The following is a 24,413-nucleotide window of genomic DNA, read 5'->3' on the forward strand; positions in this document are numbered from 1 at the left end:
TTAGACCAAACCATACTTGACTCTGACTAAAAATCCTTGACCCTCATAAATTTTTGACAAACATCGTGCCCCCACCCTCCAAATGTCTTTTTTTTTATTAAACTGGCTTTGGTTGTCGTCGCCGACATTCTCAACCACATTTCAGTTTTCTTTTAAATAATTAAGAAAAAAAATCACCCATATTCAGTTTTTGCCCTTAAAATTTCGCAGACTGATAGCAACCAGGCCTACGCACAGGCACCTGCCCATGTAGGCCTATCCCATAAGTATGGCAGATTCATTTAACAGTTATAGTTGTACTACTATAGTTATTCTTGCTCTATGTTTGTATTTATCTGTATCTTTCTGTAATAATATTGGGATAAATAAACGTATTTCATGTCATTTCATGTGGTGTATATAAAATAGCCTGCAATGACTGACAAATTCTATATTGAACAAATTAGAAGGTCTTTAAAAACATGGTTTAGTAAAAACCTACTCAAAATCAACATAACTCAAACATCAAATTAGGCAGATCATTTAATTAACCCTTACCCTAATAGCAATCACAATTATCTATATTATAAAAAGGCAAGCAAGATTTTTGTTCGCAAAACTCCTCCTTGGTTTATCAACCAATGTTGTTAGTTTACGGCTCTTTTGAAAGATCTCATTGAGTAGATGTTGTATAAGATCTGACATGCTTAAAAAGTGTCTTAGGGCTCTGCCCCAGTGGCGTTTAAAGTTCCAATGTTTACCTTTTTTCTTTACATTGATACAAGCTTTTTCTTTTAACAGCTGGTAATATTTTTATATGTTTACGTTGTAATGAACCCAAATAATATTTGTGTGACTACATGGCTTAAGTAAGTTTATTTTTATTTTTTATTTTATTACACTATTGCCTGCCTTTTTAATACACACTTCTTTAGCACTCTTCTCTTTTATTTTAACACATGCCACATCTTCACCGGGCAAATATTACTGGTAATCGTAGCGGTACTTTGCTGGAGTTTCATCTGGACTCCGTGTACTGATTCCAAGAATTAACTTGCAACCCGTGACACTGTGCTCTCTATCGCATTGGAACGGACACAGTTCTTTATTATTCCACTATTCGCAATGACCATCAACGCAAGGACAGTCAATTGGCAAAATTGGAGGGCATCTTCCGAAACCTGTGATTGAACATGGCCAGCTCTACATTGCCGCCAGTAGAGCAAGGCCTTTTGCTGGGCAACGGTTTTTCATAGAAGACATTTCCGAGCAGGGTCGCTTAAGAAATGATCTTTGAGTTTTCACTAAAAACATTATTTATCGTAAACTGATTTGAAATCTAAAATTTACCGTTAAAGAATATAAAATGTGTATTTATTACACCAGTGAGTGCAAGAGTTAGTTCCAGATCCATTGTAAATTAAAAAGCTTTGACGTACACTGAGAATTGGAGGTAATGGAGAAGAAATGGAGACTAATGACGTGGCATATCGGTCATAGGCAATGCCGTCCTTCAGTATGTTGAAATAGCTACATTTGGAAACTGTTCTACGTAGTTTAATAAACTCGCACAATAGTGCCACACCGGGATGTTCTAGTTCAACATTAAACTGTAATCTACAAAATCCCTCTATAGATAGCATAATGAAATAACAGTATTACAAACTTTTGAAATCTATAAAGCAGTAAAATCCAATAGCAACAGTCAAGTTGTCTTTGTGTTTTTGTATTAATTTAAATGTCTTTGATTTTAACAGTCCATCTGTAATTTCCATCACATGACTATATGTAAATCTCCATTGTTGCATTAATTCATTGTGAATTACCTCTCATAAAAACATGTACAAATTTTTTCCCTCATAAAATAAACCTCTTTTATATCAAAACAAAACCTCTCAAATTTTCCTCTCTTATATTATAATTACACTGCACAACAGCATTTTGAACGACAAACTAAATGGTAAAGATCTGCGGTGCACTGGAAAAGTTCTGGCCTAATTACTGTCATCGATTCAGTATAGCATTTTCCTCTATACAAATTTGGTTCAGTATAGCCTACAATATTATTAATTACTTTCAATTCACTATCATGGTTTTTATCAAGTCAAAAAATAAAACTAATGGGAAGTCAGATAGCACAATGGATATACCTAGTTACCACACAATGTGAGCAGGGGGCCAGCAGATGTGATGTAAGCAAGAGTTCTTTAAATGGGTTATCAAAGGAATAGGTAGTTACACTGGAAGTATCATTATGTATATTGTTTCATTATACAGTAGACTCTCGCTCATCCGGATTGGCCTTGTCCGGATTGGCAGTCGTGATTTTTTTTAGCGGCACAGCATTATCATATAAACTCCGGATCGGCAATTGTAATTTTTTTTTTAGCGGCACAGTACGTATAATCAAATAAAAACGGAACTAACTTTACGTTTCAACGCCTTCATTTATATTGTGAGCAAGTCAGCATCACATTAATGGCATACATTTTGCGTCTTCAGGCGTTCTTTGCAAAATCAATAATCATAGTGACGATGACACGTGCCATTTTGGGAGAGGGAGGGGGCATGTCATTAACTTCTGTCAGACAGTCTGCTACCTCACCTGTATCTGTCACTCTGACTGTTGCCTCGCGTGCGTATTGTGTTCTGTATGTGAGTTCTGTAAAGTCTGACTGTTGCGTTGTGCATATTGTGTTCTGTACTGTGATAAAATGAGTTGTGATAAGCGTAAAACTTCTTACGCTATTTGCTAGTTACGCTAGTTGTTTGTGTCAGTTGAAGAGAAACTACGTGCTATCAAGCGTATTGATGCTGGTGAAAAGGCGAAAAAAGTTGCTTTCAAGAGTCAAGAATCAAGAGTATTTATTCCATTGATCTATAACAATACAGAAATAGGAACAGTCAAATATTCTTACTAAATGCTAAAACATTAAATTAAAATTAACTAAAAACTATGTACAACAGGTTAAAACTTAACATTAAACTCTGACATTTCAAATTCATCTAACGAATAAAAAGGGTTTTCAACTAGCCAATTTTTTATAGTTGTTTTAAAGTGATTAAATGAGATGAGTTTTGCAGTTTGGGGGAGCCTATTAAAAAACCTAACACAGTTGGCTTTAAAGGATTTACCTGTTTTGGCCAACCTGTGTTGGGGTAAATCCAGCTTAGCCTTGCCTCTCGTGTCATGTGCATGAAAGTGGTCTCTGGTGGTGAAATCTGAAAGGTGTAGTTTTGTGTGGATAAGTACTTGGCAGTGGCGCAAAATTTTTTTTTAGTTACCCTGTACACACGGCACACGGGAGCGTTGCAACGCGCGTTCTAGAAACAGTCAAATGAGTGCGTACACACTACACAATACGTGTTGTTATTATATAAAATGCCGGATTACTGGAATGTTATCAATAAAAACACTTAAAAATGCAATTAAAACACGTCTCCGAAGATCGCGCGATCGGAAACCGCTATTGCTGCGATCGGGCATGACAACGATGACGTTTCCGTAATCGAGGGAAACGATGATAACATGTACGGCCACGAAAGATGATCATGATTTCGCCACGATCGTTCATGACGACGATGACGTGTGACCGCGGGAGACGAAGATAACGTGTACACGACCGCGGGAGATGTTCGTGATTTTGATGCGATCGTGCAAGTCGACGATGACGTTTCTGTGACTGCGGGAGTAGACAATGATGTTTACATGGCCGCGGGAAATGATAAAATCTGTGCCGCGACCGTGAAAGACCACAATAATGTCTACATGACTGCGGGAGATGTTCATGATTTTGCCACGATCACACAAGACGACGATGGCGTTTCCGTGACCGCGGGAGTAGACAATGATGTTTACACGGCCGCAGGAGATGATACAATATTTTGCCACGACCGCGGAAGACAACGATAATGTCTACATGACCGCGGAAGATGTTCATGATTTTGCCACGATCACGCAAGACGACGATGACGTTTCCGTAACCGCGGGAGGCGATGATAACGTCTATACGTCTGCGGGAGATGTTCATGATATTGCCGCGATCGCGCAAGACGACGATGACGTTTTCATGACCGCGGGAGAGAATGATGATATCTACATGGCCGCGGGAGATAATCAGAATTTTTCCGCGACCGTGGAAGACCTCCCGCCAAAAGACGCCGGATTACTGGAGTGCCGGAATGGTACAGTGCCGATTATATAGAGTCTTCTGTACAATGTTTTATAATTTAAAAAATGACAGAAGCTGGTACATATAGTGTCTACTTCAGTATCCAATAGTCATTGCGTGTACATTACATATTTTTGGTCGAGTTTTCGATCACTGGACGACCACTAGTATGTTTTATTCTATAAGTTGAGTGTAGTTTTATTAGCTTGATTTATTTTATTAAAATTACGTCACGCAGATTAATAGTAGTTTAGGCAACTTGTTTAGATTTTAGAACAATAAAAAACTAATTTTTAGTAGTAATACACCAATATTATTCTCTACTTCAGAGCCTCCAGAGGTGTTGTAAACTGCAATTTAGCACCATAAAATACCAAAATTTTCCCCCCTTTGGTCCTGGGGGGTATTCCATGCCCAGACCCCCCGGATCGGGCCCCCCCCCCAAAGCAGAATCCTGGCTACACCACTGGTACTTGGTAGATGTAAAGGTTTATTACTGTCATAATATTCAGTCTGATAAACAATGGTTTACAGTGTTCCACTTCATCCACTCTACACATAGTTCTCAAGATTTTCTTTTGAATTATGAGAATGTCGTGTACAGCACTAGAGTGACCCCACAAAACTATTCCATAACAAATATGTGATTGGACAAAAGAAAAATAGGATATCCTCAAATACTCATCCCTCACACAATCTCTTAGTTTCCACATTAAAAAAGACACTCTGGAAATTTTCTTACAAATACCATCTATATGATCATTCCAATCAAGTCTAGAATCCAAATGAAAACCAAGAAGCTTTACTGATTTATAGTTACTTCTACCTGCCATGCTTAGCAATAAATCTTGAGTTTTATCATTATTGCAAAGCAACTTATTTGATGCAAACCATATTTGTGCAGAGTTGTAAGCATGATTTATGTTCTCCTCAAGAGTTTTCAGATTGGAATGTGATGAAAGTAAAGTTGTATCATCAGCATAAATGATTGTCTGAGAGGGTATGTTGCAAGGTAGGTCGTTAATGAAAACTATAAAAAGAAATGGTCCAAGAACAGGGCCCTGGGGAACACCAGTTGTTATAGTTAATGTTGTTGATTGGCTAGAATTAAAAGAAACATATTGTTTATGATTAGACAGATAGGACTTCAATAAATTCAGAGAATGGTGTGAGATGCCGTAGTAAGAGAGTTTATCAAGTAGAATACGATGTTCAACACAATCAAAAGCTTTACTCAGATCGCAGAGCTTTAGAGACACTGATTCCTTATTTTCAAAAGCAGTAAGAATGTTGTCAACCAGAGCAGACACAGCAGTGGTTGTTGATTTCTTTGATCGAAACCCAAACTGGTAGGGACTAAATAGATGGTTTATGTGGAAGTGATGATTAAGCTGAACATGTAGGAGTGACTCAAATACCTTAGAGAAGTTAGAGAAGATGGGAACAATTGAAATTGGTCGATAATTCTGTACCAGAGCTTCGAGCTAGGAGTTGGGACAAGTACCGTTTCAGACTGGAGGAAAAATCGGGAACAAATAGAAAAATGGTGCACCTCTCAAACTAGTGTAAGCGCAAGTAAGGTGAGGAAAACAATGCGTACAGGCAAAGATAACGAAGTTGAAGAGGCGTTATTTTTGTGGAACGAACACTTAAGAGGTAAAGGTGTTCCTGTTAGTGTTAATGGTCCCATGCTCCAAGAGAAAGCTAAGTTTTTCAAACGTGAAATTGAGGGGGATGATGGAAAATTTGCTGCCAGTGACGGATGGCTGGATCGCTGGAAAAAGCGATACAGTAGACTCCCTTTTATCCGGGCTCCTCGGGACCGAGGCCAGTCCGGATAGCGGTTTATCCGGTTAAACTGACGTCCCCAAAATCTTGTAAAAACGGATGGTTTTTAATGCGTATTTGACTTAAATTTAGGAGAGCATTGTATTTAGACACGTGATCACTGGTGTCTACTGTATGGGGTTCGGCAACTGCCCGTAAGTGAGGAAGCTTTATCTGGGAACAAAGACACTGTCCCAGAATTTAAGACTTTCCTTGATAACCTCCTTGACGAAGAAGGAATTACCGGCGATCAGCTGTCTAACTGCGATGAAAAAGGCTTGAACTATAAAATGTTACCCGCTAAAACGCTTGCCTCAAAAAAAGAAACCGCTGCATCAGGGTACAAAAAAAGGAAAGGGTTACGGTGTTAGCTTGCTGCAATGTTACTGGCAACCACAAGCTCAGGTTAACTTTAATCCGAAAATCAAAGAAACCTAGGACATTCAAGAATTTAAAGAAAGACAAAGTGTTGCCATTATGGTACACTAACCAGCAAAAGGCTTGGATGAATTCGGCCATTTTTAAGACTTGGTTTTTTTACTGAATTCGTTCTAAGTGTTGAAAAATATCTAGCAGCTAACAACTTGCCAAGAAAAGCGATTCTGTTGTTAGATAATGCGTCAACGATTGCTAATGAATTAAAGGACAAGGGCATGAAAGCAGTTTTTTTGCCACCAAATGTCACTGCCCTTTGTCAGCCAATGGACCAAGGGGTACTTCAAGCACTTAAGTTGAAATACCGCCATCGACTTCTTTCTCACATCATATCGGCCATAGACATTGATGAAGATTACATCACTGCATTAAAGAAAATTGACGTCCTGTATGTAATTAGGTGGGTGGCTGAAGGATGGGAAGAAATCCCACCTATGACGATCGTTTTATTGTGGAAGGCTCTGTTAGACCACTAGGGAAACAAATTCAGAAAGATTGATAGCAGGGAATTTAACACGATGAGAACAATGTGGAAACAGAAAATGTTGTCTCACTGTTGGAGAAAATACCAGGATGTGGCAAAGTAAAAGAAAGTGACGTATTAGAGTGGATGAACAGTGACAACGAAGATGAAATTACAGACGACGACTTTATAAGAATGGTTTCAAATGACGATGAAGCGGTGGAGGAAGAGGACCTACCCAAACCCAAGCCTACCATTCCACACTCGGAAGGGTTCAAGATGCTGGACGGAGCCCTGTCGTCTAGATGGCGTGTCTGCTGCCGACTTAATGTGCTTACGGAAGCTGAGGGACATGGCGGTAAAACAACGAGCCAAGACAGCAGGCCCTAAAGCAGGCCACAATCAAAGACTTTTTCAAAACATAATTCGTACTGAACTGTAAGTTACGTCAGTTTTAAAATACGTTACAGTACAGTTTTTATTTTTTATCTAACTTATAGAGTAATAACAATCTAAAGTAACTGTATTTGTTATTTACGTCAAGTTTGTAAGGTTTAATTTTCCAATTGTAACTTTTTGTTTTTTATGACAGTTAACTACCTAAAAGTGCGTAGCTTAAGTTTTCTTTTTTGTGTTTACTTTATTTGGACTCTCGATAGTCCAGATTTTTCGTAATCCGGACCGGAAGTCCGCCACATTAGTCCGGATGAGCGAGAGTCTACTGTATTCATTTATTCCTTTTTTGTTATTTTATTTCATAAATGAATCATCAAACATACAAAGAAAACCTATGAATATATTATGAGAAGGGACACAATCAATTTGTAGGTAATAACACAAAATGCATCCTAGATAAGCCTAGATAGCCTAGCAGCCCACAAAGTTAGCTACGAGCTTACAACTGCACTACATAGTATTCGGGAAGGATTGTCTTATTCACCTTAATCCCATCTACTAATTTAATAATGTACCGTATTGTACCGACCTTAAATTTTCTGTACTGCAGACTCCTACTAATTAAATAGCCAAGCAAATGCATTGTTTGATACAATAATTAGAAATAAACAAAGATAAGGAACAGCTGATCGACCTGTTGTGTGCAATATCAAGCATCACCATGTGGATAAAATTAATTATGTTTTTTTTTGTTAAATTTGTTTTATTTCAGGGTCTGACTTAGGGGAGGTACGATTGAGGCATTAGTTCAAAATTCCTCCGTGAACAGCGCTGTAGTAGAGAGCATTTTGGCAATGAAGGTTTACTAATCGCAAAAATAGTTCTGTTCATAAAATAAAATTATAAATGCCTCAAATTCAATTTTATAATTTTTTTATTATAAAATTACTATCATAACCTAACCGAACTAACCAAACTTGCTGATAACTTACTGAAATAATATAAAAAAGTTTATTAATAGAAAAAATAATTCTGTTCATTAAATAAAACTAGAAATTGCTCAATTAAAATTGTATAATGACTAAATAATAAAATTAAACTGTCATAACCGACCCAAACCAACCAAACTTGCTGATAATGAAAAAATCTTAGTCAAAAAGTTAGTGTCTCCAGCGGGATTCGAACCCGGGACTCCCAACATACCAGCCCGGCACGCTAACCACTAGACCACCAAGAACGATGGCTGCAAACCGTATTGTTACGGTAATGGTGTTCCCTCAGCTAATGAGAAGCCCACAGCTGTCATCATAAGCTCATCTATACCTCCCCTGAGTAAATACCTTTATTTCAACGTGTGTTTTGTGTTCAATTTTTAATGTTTTAATAAATCTTTAACAAAGCAGTTTTTTTGCCACCAAATGTCACTGCCCTTTGTCAGCCAATGGACCAAGGGGTACTTCAAGCACTTAAGTTGAAATACCGCCATCGACTTCTTTCTCACATCATATCGGCCATAGACATTGATGAAGATTACATCACTGCATTAAAGAAAATTGACGTCCTGTATGTAATTAGGTGGGTGGCTGAAGGATGGGAAGAAATCCCACCTATGACGATCGTTTTATTGTGGAAGGCTCTGTTAGACCACTAGGGAAACAAATTCAGAAAGATTGATAGCAGGGAATTTAACACGATGAGAACAATGTGGAAACAGAAAATGTTGTCTCACTGTTGGAGAAAATACCAGGATGTGGCAAAGTAAAAGAAAGTGACGTATTAGAGTGGATGAACAGTGACAACGAAGATGAAATTACAGACGACGACTTTATAAGAATGGTTTCAAATGACGATGAAGCGGTGGAGGAAGAGGACCTACCCAAACCCAAGCCTACCATTCCACACTCGGAAGGGTTCAAGATGCTGGACGGAGCCCTGTCGTCTAGATGGCGTGTCTGCTGCCGACTTAATGTGCTTACGGAAGCTGAGGGACATGGCGGTAAAACAACGAGCCAAGACAGCAGGCCCTAAAGCAGGCCACAATCAAAGACTTTTTCAAAACATAATTCGTACTGAACTGTAAGTTACGTCAGTTTTAAAATACGTTACAGTACAGTTTTTATTTTTTATCTAACTTATAGAGTAATAACAATCTAAAGTAACTGTATTTGTTATTTACGTCAAGTTTGTAAGGTTTAATTTTCCAATTGTAACTTTTTGTTTTTTATGACAGTTAACTACCTAAAAGTGCGTAGCTTAAGTTTTCTTTTTTGTGTTTACTTTATTTGGACTCTCGATAGTCCAGATTTTTCGTAATCCGGACCGGAAGTCCGCCACATTAGTCCGGATGAGCGAGAGTCTACTGTATTCATTTATTCCTTTTTTGTTATTTTATTTCATAAATGAATCATCAAACATACAAAGAAAACCTATGAATATATTATGAGAAGGGACACAATCAATTTGTAGGTAATAACACAAAATGCATCCTAGATAAGCCTAGATAGCCTAGCAGCCCACAAAGTTAGCTACGAGCTTACAACTGCACTACATAGTATTCGGGAAGGATTGTCTTATTCACCTTAATCCCATCTACTAATTTAATAATGTACCGTATTGTACCGACCTTAAATTTTCTGTACTGCAGACTCCTACTAATTAAATAGCCAAGCAAATGCATTGTTTGATACAATAATTAGAAATAAACAACGATAAGGAACAGCTGATCGACCTGTTGTGTGCAATATCAAGCATCACCATGTGGATAAAATTAATTATGTTTTTTTTTGTTAAATTTGTTTTATTTCAGGGTCTGACTTAGGGGAGGTACGATTGAGGCATTAGTTCAAAATTCCTCCGTGAACAGCGCTGTAGTAGAGAGCATTTTGGCAATGAAGGTTTACTAATCGCAAAAATAGTTCTGTTCATAAAATAAAATTATAAATGCCTCAAATTCAATTTTATAATTTTTTTATTATAAAATTACTATCATAACCTAACCGAACTAACCAAACTTGCTGATAACTTACTGAAATAATATAAAAAAGTTTATTAATAGAAAAAATAATTCTGTTCATTAAATAAAACTAGAAATTGCTCAATTAAAATTGTATAATGACTAAATAATAAAATTAAACTGTCATAACCGACCCAAACCAACCAAACTTGCTGATAATGAAAAAATCTTAGTCAAAAAGTTAGTGTCTCCAGCGGGATTCGAACCCGGGACTCCCAACATACCAGCCCGGCACGCTAACCACTAGACCACCAAGAACGATGGCTGCAAACCGTATTGTTACGGTAATGGTGTTCCCTCAGCTAATGAGAAGCCCACAGCTGTCATCATAAGCTCATCTATACCTCCCCTGAGTAAATACCTTTATTTCAACGTGTGTTTTGTGTTCAATTTTTAATGTTTTAACAAATCTTAGAAGAGGTTATACCTGAAGATTTGGCAGTCGCCAAGAAACATGTAGTTTAGCCAGACAGACATAAAAGGATACTATAAGTTAACAAATTACTTTCTATTTATATAAGTCAGCATCCATAGTTAAGTAGGACAATGAATTAATTATAAGACAATTGATAATTGATAATTTCCTGGACAAGTTAAATACTTTACTTGAAATTCTGAACAAAATGTATGCCCATGTTGTTGTTGCTGGGGATATAAATATCGATGTTTTAGAAAGCAATAGTACGAGTAATAGACTAAAAAATATTGTTGAATCACATTCAATGTACTGTTCAGTGAATTTCCCTACGAGAGTGTGTGACACTAAAGAAAGTTCAATTGATCAGATTATAACAAATATTAATAAAAATGAAATTGTCGTCACAGGACTAATTACTGAGATATCTGACCATGATGGTCAGCTTTTTGAAATACATTTTGGCAACTCAAACAAATCAAAAAACAAATCCATCACCACCACTCGTAGAAAATTCACAGAAGACAAAAACGCACAGTTTATGCATTTAATTTCTCATGAAAATTGGCATGATGTCTATAACGCTCCTGTAAATGATAAGTATGATGTGTTCATCAATGTTTTCATGTATTATTTTAACTTGTGTTTTCCTATGGTAAAATGCAGACAGACTTCCAAAAAAACAGGCTGGATGAACCAACACATTGTACAGAGTAAACAGGAAATCGACAGACTAAGTAATTTAAATCGGCTTACCAGGGACAAAAATGTTAAATTGGCCTTGAAAAACAAAAAAACTGAATTAAAATCCCAAATTCTTGGAGCTAAAACTAACTTTTTCAGTAATAAGATACGAAATGCAGACAATGTATGCAAGACAACATGGAATGTTATAAATAAAGAGGTAGGCAGCAGTTCAATCCGCCAACAAAACATTACTTTAAAGCATAGAAACAGAGACGTCAGTGATCCCAGGTTGGTAAGTGCACTCCTAAACCAGTACTATGCCAACATGGTTGAAACAGAAGTTATCCCAAACATACCCAACAAAGCTAAAAGTATCCAAACACCCCTTTTGAGCCACTCAAATAAAAGTTTTCTTCCTCAACCACTATCATTAGAAGAAATCAAATCAATAGTTTTGTCTTTTAAAAATAAATTTTCTTGTGGTTATGATGAGATCCCCATGCCTATTATTAAAACAGCAATTGACTATCTAAAATATCCGTTATGTCATCTTGTAAACTCTTCTTTTATTACAGGTATTTTTCCTGACAAATTAAAGATTTCTAAGATTAAACCAGTCTTTAAAAAGGGAGACCCCGCTACACCTTCAAACTATAGACCTATATCTTTACTACCATCCTTTTCTAAGATATATGAAAAAGCTATGTGTATAAAACTAACAGAATTTCTGGAAACCAACAACTTGATAGATAAAGAACAACATGGATTTCAATCCGGCAAGTCTGTGATTAGTGCTAGTGTTCAGTTCATTGAATCAGTAATAGATTCGGTGGATAAGAGAAATAATGTTACTGGGGTCTTCATGGACCTCAGCAAGGCTTTTGATAGTGTGTCACACTCCAAGCTGGTAAATATCCTGTTTTGTTTGGGTATCAAGGGAAGAGCTTTAGATTGGTTTAAATCATACTTAAATAACAGACAGCAATATGTAGAAATAACTAATGTCACAAACAACAATAAGGTAAATTTTACTTCATCATTGGAAATTTTAAAATATGGAGTGCCACAAGGATCAATCCTGGGACCACTGTTGTTCATATGTTATACAAAGGGTTTACCAGATGTATTAGATGATGCAAAAGTCTGTTTATATGCTGATGACATTAGCTTACTTGTATCTGGTAATACCCATCAAAAAGTAGAGTCAATAGCAAATAACCAATTTCCACACGTAAATACTTTCTTAAACAATTTAAACCTTTTAGTAAATATAAATAAGACAAAGTGCATATCTTTCTCAACATATCAAAGTAATAAACCAGCTCAACACAGAATTTTGATGGAAGGAAAATGTCTAGAAGAACTGCAAAATTTTAAATTCCTAGGACTTGTACTTGACAAAAATTTGAATTGGAACCTTCATATTGAACATCTTGGCCGTAAAATTTCATCAGGGATTTTTGCTCTGAGAAAAATGTCTAAATTATGTCCTTTCGAAACATTAAAAATAATTTACTTTGCTTTTATTCACTCCCACATCTCCTTTGGCATAATTTTGTATGGTGCAACCTCTCATGAAAATTTGGAACAAATATTATTATATCAAAAAGAAGCACTTCGTATCATGTTAAACATTCAAGATTGGAGAACCTCAGTTAAAGAACAATTTTCAAAACTTGGTATTCTTACTGTTTTTGCCCAATATATCTTTGATTTGATCTTGTTTGTAAAGAATAATTTACCAAAATTTGAGACCTTGGGTTCATGCCACAGCTATGGGACAAGGCACAGACACAAAATCAGTTTTTCAAATCACAACTTAAAATTCTTTGAAAATAAACCGTCATATGCTGGGATTAAATTTTATAACCATCTACCAGATAATATTTTACAAATAACAGACAAAAATAAATTTAAAAAACAGCTAAAAACTTTTATGTTATCCAAGCCCATTTATTCCCTAGATGAATTTTTTTGGTTGAATGTGTTGTAAATTGTAAGTTATAAGATTTGTATTTTTGTTTAGCCTTTTTATATAAGTTATGGTTAGTTCTAACAATATAATTTAATTGTATAACGCCATTCTGGTGCAACATGTTGTACTGCTGAATAAAGATTATATGACTATGACTATGACTATGACTATGACTAATAGTATGAGGATTTATGTTATTTTGTTGTATAGGCCTCTGGAAAGTGTTACCTGTCTCCTCAGCAGGCCCTGCCTCTGTTTGAGGCCTGTCATGGTGGTAGTGGTGGTGGTGGGAGCAGTCTCTGACCACCCTCCAGCTGACAACATCCCTGCCTCCTCTAGGTTCTGCATGTCCTCTGTTTAAACAACAACAACAGCTTGACTAATGATAAGTAGTGGGGATGGGTAGCAGGAAAATATTTCAGTTCTGGCGGGGAGCATGTAACTTGGGGTGGTAATAACATATAAGCCTAACAATGTAAAACCGCCCAGACCCCAATTTTTAAGGACCTCGGTCGTCCGTAATGACATTATATTGTCTGTAATTATATACATGGAAATTTTGCCTATTCCATGAAATGCAGGGACGGTATCAAAACCTGTGATTGAAAGGAAAATGAATAGGTTGCAGCAGATCTCTGGAGGGAGTTGAGAACACAAAACACTGAAACATTTTTATTATTTTAGTTATTAACGGCCGCCATTTTGATACGACTTGATCAAACTCGACCATTGACAACGAGGGGGGGGGGTAATGATAATGTTGGGTCGAGATAATGTATTCAAGGTCTTGTATGCCAAATTTCATTTAAATCGGTTCAGGCATTTGAGTGTTATAACCCAGGGCTACAGATATACAAGGGCTGGCTCACTCCTTTGATATTAGCGGCCGCCGCCTGATCCTACTTCCCCTCCCCCGCCCCTCCTTAGTGAGATACATCGGTGCGAGGCGCGGCGGTAGCCTAGCACAGCATCTACGTGCATGTTAATAATTGTGGTTATAATAATGTAGTTTTATAGTGTGATTTTTAAAGCGGATTTCGTTAACCCTCAAACTTGCAGTGGACAAACTCTGTAGTGGCAAGACACTTTTGGCGATTTTGCAGTCATATTTTTGAAAATTCATATAAACTAAACGAACAGACCAAATCTATTGAACCGTATACTTGAAGTGTTCGTAATGCTATAAAGAATTGGAAAATGGCTACAAAATAAATATTTAGAATATTGTAGAAAATATTGACAGTAGGTAGAAAAATTGCTGTATGAACCAAAAATGTTTCACGTAAACTTCAAGATATACAAATTGTTTGGAATTTTTTCCCTATATGGAAATTTAAGATTCCTATCACATTTATTTTTTTTTTACAAATGGCCCAAAAATAATAAAATGACACGTTTCACACGGATACACACTGTCTTAAGGGCCAATTTAAATCATACTGTTTAAAACAAAATTGGTAATGTTTAAAGGTTAGTCTTATATATAGAGTAATCTCCAGTTGAGCCCATAATCCCTAATTTTTTGAGGACACTAACATTTTTCAAAATCTTAAAATGAAACTATGTGCTAAGTGTGCACGACCACCAAAAGGGTATCTGTGTATATTTTACTATAGTTCGATCTTGAGTATGCTATATCGTGGTTTGTGCATGCAGCATCCAATTTATTTATGCCTGGATCACCTCTTGTTAATCTCTTCCTTAAATTCGGTCCAGGTCCACAGTACTGATACCAGTGTATGTGAAGTTCTACAAGTAAAATACCCTGTGTCTGTGTACAAGAAGACTATACTGTGTTCTAACATATTAGATGGAGGAGTCTTGACTTTTTATTCACCCTGTATGTACACAGAAAATCTTCTTGTACACAGACACAGGGTATTTTACCTGTAGAATTCCACATACCCGGCTATCAGTACTGTGGACCTGGAAGGAATTTAAGGAAGAGATAAGCAAGGGGTGATCCAGGCATAAATAAATTGGATGCTGCACGCAAAAACCACAATATAGCATACACAAGATCGAAGGTAGGGATGTGTTGATTCCGGATCTCGAATCCACCGAATCTTAAGAAAAGATTTGGATTCAAGAATACAATTTTTTTTTTATAGAATTATGTGGCATATACTGTGACCTTACCTAACCATAGAGGTTATTGACGTCAGCAATATACAGTACTGTGACAATGCCTAACCATAGAGGTTATTGACGTCGTAATATACAGTACTATGACATTGCTTAAACATAGAGGTTATTGACGTCGGCAATATACAGTACTGTAACATTGCCTAACCATAAAAATTATTGACGTCGGCAATATACAGTACTGTGACATTGCCTAACCATAGAGGTTATTGACGTCGTAATATACAGTACTGTGACATTGCCTAACCATAGAGGTTATTGACGTCGGCAATATACAGTACTGTAACATTGCCCAACTATAGAGGTTATTGACATCGTAATATACAGTACTGTGACATTGCCTAACCATAGAGGTTATGAACGTCGGCAATATACAGTACTGTAACATTGCCTAACCATAGAGGTTATTGACATCGTAATATACAGTACTGTGACATTGACTAACCATAGAGGTTATTGACGTCGTAATAAATGGTACTGTGACATTGACTAACCATATAGGTTATTGACGTCGGCAAAATACAGTACTGTGACATTGACATTAGTCTTCTTGTACACAGACACAGATAGTCTTCTTGTACACAGTCACAGATAGTCTTGTACATGGATACAGACAGCTTTGTGTTAGTAAAAAATCGGTCTTGTACATGGATACAGACAGCTTTGTGTTAGTAAAAAAATCGGGGAAAATTTGATCCATCAAAACCGGATCCAGCCCAAGATCCGGAATTTTTTGGATCCGATCGGGTGCCGGTTCTAGCTCAGATCCGGCGGATCCGGTAGTCCGACATCCGGATCCGACCATCACTAGCAAATATACAACCCCACTAAAGAGAATAATCAGGAATGTAGAGCCGGACCAACCTGAAAGAAGATAATTACAGTTTATCAAGACATTAATATTCAGGATTAAAAAAGTATTGTTATCTTCAAGCACAATTTGTTCTGTCAGATTTTTGTATGGCAAGAAAAGAAATAGACTGTCTAGAAAACATATTATGAATCTGTAACTGAAAACATTAATATTTAGCTATTAAGTTTTTATAATTTTCCCCCTTTTGAATCCTGGAAACTAAGACTAAGCAGTAGGCTTTAAATTGGGTTTCACAACAGGTCTTATCTGTCCCCTACTGCTGTATAATGTAACGGGAAGTCTGTCAATCTTACTATCTTACTAATATTATAAATGTGAAAGTTTGTGTGTTTGTTTGAAGTTCAATCACGCATTAACTAATCGACGGATTGGGCTGAAATTTGGCATGATGATAGCTCATATTCCCGATTAACATATAGGCATATTCTTATCTCAAAAATCCTTTCGGGCTCCGCCCCAGTGGCTCTGTAGTTCCCCTTGTTAACCTTATGCGTATTCATATTTAAAGGGAATTAAAAAATTTAGTCAGCTGTTTCAACTAAAAAAGTTGGTTCTATGATATACAAAAGTATTAAAATGTTATAATATTTAGCAAAAGGGTGCAGCACTATTATTTTTGCATTTATGAAAACAGCTAATTTGAACTAAGCAGCAACAAAAAACTGTGATAGGCAATGAGAACTGTCAAAGTAGGATTGTTTATAGTAATGTTTATGTTTTTAATTGCATGAATAATTTGTGATATTTTGCGAATTTTCAATAATTTATTTTCCTCTATTGTTTAGGTGAAGTGGTAAAATATTATGGCTATGGTAGATGTGTAATATTATAGTATACCTTAGGCTATTTGCACACACACCGGATTTTTATTGGCAAAACAACCAGTCTTTGTTGTTGTGTCGAGGACGAGACGAGACTATTGAATACTTAATCCTAAAAGATTTGTTGCTATGTGGTTATTGTATTGACGTATTAAGAAGGATTAAACGTATATTCTGGATTCATCCAATTAATCAAAGCAGAGGAAAAAACGGGAACATTCCACACACTTTTTGAAGAACTAAGGCTTGATAGCAGAAAAATTTTCAACTATTTTAGAATGTCAATAGCATCCTTATCTATAAAGTCACCCATGTTATAAACACGCAAAACTAATTAAAAATGCAAGAAGAGCAGTCGCCTAAAATGGATGATGGTGTAGCGAGAACTGCAGATATGATCGGTAAAATATCAGTGCGTGTGCAAGCTTGTATTTAGTTACGTACGCCACTGCGTCGCCGGCACATCTTAATACAGTACCAAATACCAATAAAGTACATTCATTGGTAAATAATAGATAAAAATTAACCGATTCTCGTCCAGTTTTACCCCCTGCTGTGCGCTATGTCACAAAAGCTGATAACGACATGGGTGATTAGTAATCATGGCAACTTGTTGAATGCGTGATGAAGGGAAACCCAAGAAATAGAAGAACAAAGAGAAAGAATAATGACGTTGTTATCTTTATACCTTTTTTACAATTTCTGTTATTGTTATCTTTATGTAAGATTTTATGATTTTGTTTCATAGGTTTATAAGATAATTCTTTTTAACTACGGGAATATCAATTTATAATTTATCAACGTACTTCTCTTCTGAAACAGCAATATCGGATGCATAATAAAGGTCAGTGACCTAAAATATCACGATTGTGCAATATTGTATTTTGATGTTGAAATTAAAATCAGACAAAAGTTTGTATATCCATGGTCCCTATCGTTTAATCATTTAATATGTACACAATCAATGCTAAATAATCGTGGTTAGTTCTAACTTTATTTTTTATTAATCAAAGTGTCTACACAATAAGACAATCCAAAGTCAAACCGGGCAATGAATACCCAAAAAACAACGTATCTTGTCCTGTGATTGGAATACCACTCGCCGGCCAGTCCTGGTTTAGGGAAGTAGTGCAAGTCTATATATATAGTTTCAAGGTCGTACCCTCCCTTCCCCCTCCGGTCCTACTTGACTCACTTCCCGCGCTCCTTTCGAGGTCATTGCCCAACCCCTCCCACCCTTCTATTGCGTTGCCTTTCTATTGTTTCTATTCTGATTTTTTTCGGGAAACATTAAATCTATTGTTTACGTAACATCACAGTAGTAGGCTAGATTTTTCTTCTTTGAAACAGTACTGTAAAAAAAACTATTACGCAGCGCCCCTAGTATCAGGAGCGAGACAAACTTGAGTTGACTTTCATTTGACCATGGTAGTTCTTTTCTGCTTTATGTCTGTTCGTTCCAGACGAATGTAATCGTAAAGCAAAACAGCCGATAACGACTAAACTAGTTATCGGTATTGCATCATACGGCTTCTTTGCCGTTTGGTGTTAGGTCGTTGGAAACGTATTGCTGTAATTTTGTCCTGGGAAACTAATGGTGGTTATGGAGATTTAGTTTTCTGTCCAAAACGTCAAAATATATTGTCTATCCGAAAAAGTCGGATATATAACGGATAGTGTCGGATATCGAATTTGCGCTCGGTTTGGATACGGATATCCGAACCGAACCGAATCCGACCCGATTTTTCGGATATCTGCACACCTCTAACAAATACCCCGACGTAGCAAACCTGCAGAATGAGCAAAGGTAAATTTGTCTGATTGGATTTTTCTTTTACTTTCTAGACAGGGTAGGGGAAGACCTACAAGACGTGGAAGAGTATCCAGGAATTCAACTAACACAATAAATGCTGAAAGAGAACGTCATGTAAGGCCTAAATATAAAAATCCACAAGCTGGTTTACAACCTGCCCTCAGAAGAACGCTAGAAAAGGAGTTGAGTGTTGTTTCTCACAATCTATTAGGTCCTCTTAGCACTTGCATGCATTGTGGCGCATTTCACTTCCCAGAGGAGGCCACAAATGGACATTTCGACGCATGTTGCCACTATGGACTATTTAACATGCCACAACCACAATTAAATTACGAACTAAAAGTAATGTTTTTACATGATTCTAACTTCATAAAAAGTATAAGGCAATACAACAGTGCAATGGCTTTTGCGTCACTTTCCGCTACACAAAAAGAGATTCCAGGGAAAGGTGCCTTCCTGTTTTAAAATTCACGGAGAAATTCATAGAAATATTTCTGACTTACTACCGCGAAATGGGGAGTTGCCTTCATATGGACAATTGTGTCTAAATTAGGGGCTATGGCCCCTACAGGCCACTAGTTTGACATATTTTTGTGCTTTCAAATAAAAATTGAGCATTTCTATGTTTATGGGAAAAAATTAGCAAAGCCCAATATTTAAACATTTTAAATCCTTATAACACCCTATTCCCATGACCCGATCTTGCTGGTTTGCGAACTCGTTCAAGTTTATCATACCAAAATTAATTGACTTATCGGTTTCACAGACATGTTAATAGTATTTTATTTAATAATTTTATACTTAAAACAAGGGTGCATATATAATATACAGGATGGCTGGTCATCAGTGTTAAAAAGATTTTTTTGGTGTAAGTACAAAGTAAATGAAGTGTGATGATGCATATAAGAGGTCCCAAGTCTAAAAATTGGGTTACCAAAAAATTATTTTACTTTGTCCTACAATAACCACGTTTTTAAACACAATACAGTAATTTCTCAATTACCTGAAAACGGATTTGAGTAGATGATGTAATTTTGGTGTTATACATTAAATTTTTAATAAGAATCTTTGAAAATGTTTGAGGATAAATAATAAAAACTATATTGAAAATCGTTCCAAAGATAAAATTAAGGGCTTTGATAAAAACTAAAAGGTTATTGGTCTATTGCATTTTTCTACACTCTGTATACAAGAAGGTAGCAAAATACGTTGAACACTGTGCCATTTTATAAGCTTTATAACCATATGTTTTTAACACTGATGACCAGCCATATAGGGTGACAATTAACTAATTAAGCTACTAGGGTGACTTTATAACTTTAAAACAAAAAGAGACACCACAACCAAATTTGGCATATCATTACTAGTAATAGTAAGCTACTTTTTTGTGAACATGGTGATCGGATGTCACCTATGGGGGATGGCGCAAAGCAAGGCCACACTAAAAAAACAGGCCGTAATGCTCGTCAAGCATTACGGCCTGTTTTTTTTAGTGTGTGATCTTGCCCAAAGAAAATAAATTTACAATCTTAAATGTAAGCATAGGTTGATATGTACATCAAACTAAAGGTGTTGTTGAACTTGAAACTTTAAACGGCTGCAATGTTTTACTCAGTTGTTCTTTTGAGCTCAAATTTGCGGCATTGTATTCTACTAATATTGACCTTTAATTTGATGTGCATGTCAATCTATGCTTACGTTTATGATTTTCTTCAGTCTCCTAGCGGGCCTGGGGAGGTAGCATTAGCATTGCAAATTCAATGAATCTTTGAACAGCTGTCATTTTCAACTTACTCCCTATGGGCTTTCCCCCTCATAGATAACATCCGATCATCGTGTACACAAAAAAGTAGCTTATTATTACCAGTCAGCTTATTATAAATTTCAAAAAAGTGAGGAATGTAACAGTAAAGTTGATCAATCAAATTATAGTATATCAACTTGTTCTATGTTGGCAATAAGTAAAAATAAATCATATGTTATTATTAATAATTAAAGTGTAAATAAGTTAACAACAATATTAGACATTTTTGTATCAATAAATCTTTCCAAATGAATCAACCTTTTCAATTAATAACATCAACTAATAAGGCCACGACAAGTTTTGGCGACGAGTAAACCTAAACTGCATTTTCAATTATCAATCAGAAACATGTTAACTAAAATCTCATCAACATGGATCAAGAACAATTCAAGCAATTTTTGGAAATGCAACAAGCCATGATAACAACATTGGTAAGTCAACTTTATACACAATGTTTTAACATAAAGCCAAATGACACTGAACAATCTGAAACAAACTTAACTCATACAATGAATTATGTCCCCAACTTTGACATTTTTGACAGTAAAAACTAAAAAGGAATCATTCTCAAATTATTATCAACACTTTGAGAACTACATTCAGATGAAAAATATTGCATCTAACAAAGATTATTGTGCTAAATTGCTCTTGAACTCAATTGGACCAAGCAATTTCAAACTAGTTTCATCATTATCTGCACCAAATAATCCTAACGAATTAACTTACGATGACCTGATCAAAATCCTAAAAGAACATCTAGAACCTAAAAGAAATGTACTTGTTTCCCAGCACCAGTTTCTATCAATCTATCAAACCGACAATCAATCAATTTCAGAGTTTGTAAGTAATCTTAGGGATAAATCAACCAACTGTGAATTTATCTCACCCTGCGAATGTAAATCATCCATATCAAATATCTTCCTTCGCACCCAGTTCATTCGCGGCCTTAAGGACAACTCTATTCGTGAACATCTTTTACAATCTGATATTACAGAGTTCCAGGAAATCGTATCTAAGGCAATGGCTTTAGAAGCTTCCAGGCTTGACTCTAAACTAATTTCTCTGAAACATCTTCCTACATCGACATCAGACCTACCAGATATCAATAAGGTTTCACATACATCTAGACAGCTTGACTGTTCCCCTTCTCAAAACAGTGTCTCCAGCAGGCCCAAATCAAAACCCAAACACACTCCAAATTCTCAAATCAAATTTGATGAATTGGGAATCAACGGGTTATGTTTGCGATGCGGCAAATCTAATCATTTATCTAAAGAATGTCGAACGGACAAAAGCAAACTAAAATGTTCTGAATGCTCAAGACTACGACATGTAGGTAAAGTTTGCATCAGCACACTTATGAATAATAGGTCCATGAATAGCTCACACTCAACTAACCAGATAAACAACACAAGTGACCACCAGTATGAAATAAACATAGTAGACATATTTCAAACCGAAACCTCACCACGGTTTCTTACAGTTGTGAATATTGAAAACAAACCTGTAGAATTTGAAGTAGACTCCGGTTCAGGGTATACATTTCTTCCCATAGACAAGTTCAATCAATTACACCTCAATCTTTCAATCCAACCAACTGACTTAATTTTTAGATCTTACACAAAAGATGTATTCAAACCCTATGGAAAAGTAGAGGTCAATATAAAATACAAATCTAACATCTCCAAAGGTGAAATCTACATTGTACCAGACAACTGCCCATCTATCATAGGACGTCAGTGGATTCGTTGTCTAAAAATTGAACTATCTGAAATAGACAACCAACAAGTTATCGATCAGTCTATCAATTCCATCAACGAAAACGACATAGCATTAGATTTCCCAGTAATTTTTGAACAGAAAATATGAGAATGAATGAGAATGAGATGAGAATGAGAATGAGATTTTTATTTGCCAGTTAATATTCCATACAAATACATTGGCACGTCAAATTAGTCATAAAATATAACATTAATTAAAATCTAGTGGAGTCAGTGTTCTTGACATATAATCTTCTATTGAATATCGTCGGTCAATAGACATAGGGGCGTAACTCGAAAATCGGCGATTTTGAGATAAGACTACCACCCCACTAATTTTTATGCGCTCTATTCAATAAACCGACTGGCGCAACTGTATCTCAAGCCGTTCAAAAGTTAGATGAGCATCGTAACTGACATTTTTCCTACATTCCAAGAGACATACAGACGGAACTGCACTTACGACCGTATGTCTCTTAACTTTAAATATATTTAGCTACTAGGTGCAGGGTCATAAAGGCGTATCAACTTTTAATAATAATGTATTAAGCTTATTAATTAAGATTGTTCACTGTGTACAACTTTGTAACTGCTAATACTTGTATTGCTACTCATTATTACTAGGGTTGCTTTCAGAGAGGTGAAAGCCAGTTGAGCGGAACAAACGTGATTTGATATTTGTATAAGTAACTAAATGTAAAAAAGTCAATAGATGTACTAATGCTGGTTTTATTGTTTAAAATTATAATAATTCAGATTTGTTTTTACTACATCTTGTTATTCAGATACCTCTTCCAAAAGTACATGATGGTAGTTTTGACCAGGAAAATATTATCAGTTAATTTGGTGCAACACAAATAAACAACTCGATCAATTACCTATAACCTACACTTTACCTTCCTAATCTAACCTTACTTCAAAACACTTAATGTAGTCACGAATACTCATAAACCCCGACCTACCTTCCCCACATGCATAAATTAGGTCAGTGTTCAATCTGCGTTTTATTAATAAGTGTAATAACTTACTGCACCGTCGATGTAATTCAACATAATATAACCTAGCTGTGATGTATTATCGGATTAAATATCGATTTCGATTCGGTTCAATATATCGCTTATTAAATCCTGATTTCTAACATTGCCTGTTTCTAATCAGCTGGCAACACAAATAGGTTCATGGTTTAAAAACGTTTAAAAGAAAAGTCTAGGAAGTTCATAAATACCTTATGATTCTCTTGTTTACATTTTTTTTGTAAACAAAAAACTGTCATATGGCTACTTTAGTCCCATAAGCCTAATGTTAAAATTTGGAAATTTTAAGTTCGTTTTAAATTGCATTAGCATTATCTAATTGAAATTTGTTTGTTTATTAACCATCTCACTATTAGTCTAAGTAATCTTGTTAAGTTTAGCTGAAATGTGTTCTGCCGTTATTGAGTGATGTTGCTTTATTTGTTGCATTGAAGTTGATCCCAAAGAGCTACGCTCGCTTCGCTCGCTCCGCTCAATAATTATATATTATAGCTAGACAATGAAATTCAAGTGGCTATTTCATGTGTAGAGGTTGGCAATAACAACAGCAACAGCTGTCTGTTTTATTTAACACTTGCAAAACAACTGTGATCACAATAACTTACTTCATAACCTAAATTTACCGGTGTGTACTCTTGTATGGTAGTGATTGTGGAAGTTTATGTTGTGGCTCTTAAGTTACGTTTTATTTTTATTAATGACCTTGAAAAGGAAGCTATTTATGGGGATTATTTAGTGTAAATTGCACCTCACTCACAACTAATTATTAAACGACACAGATACGATGGATTGTGATAGTG

At 36.0% G+C, this 24,413-nt stretch overlaps 1 protein-coding gene across 6 annotated transcripts in view; it reads right to left on the reverse strand.

Moving 5' to 3' along the window:
- LOC128982958 (kinase D-interacting substrate of 220 kDa B) overlaps positions 1-24,413 on the reverse strand; it is a 306,316-nt gene that overhangs the window by 72,127 nt on the left and 209,776 nt on the right. For all 6 annotated transcript variants that reach the window (XM_054402066.1, XM_054402065.1, XM_054402064.1 and 3 more), the window contains one exon: positions 13,591-13,715. In XM_054402066.1, the coding sequence (XP_054258041.1) occupies positions 13,591-13,715 (125 nt within the window). The remainder of the gene's footprint in view (positions 1-13,590; positions 13,716-24,413) is intronic.

The sequence above is a fragment of the Macrosteles quadrilineatus genome, unplaced genomic scaffold, assembly GCF_028750875.1.
Source record: "Macrosteles quadrilineatus isolate MER2022 unplaced genomic scaffold, UCM_ALF_1.0 Scaffold_1__1_contigs__length_201487025, whole genome shotgun sequence".
Lineage (NCBI taxonomy): Eukaryota > Metazoa > Arthropoda > Insecta > Hemiptera > Cicadellidae > Macrosteles > Macrosteles quadrilineatus.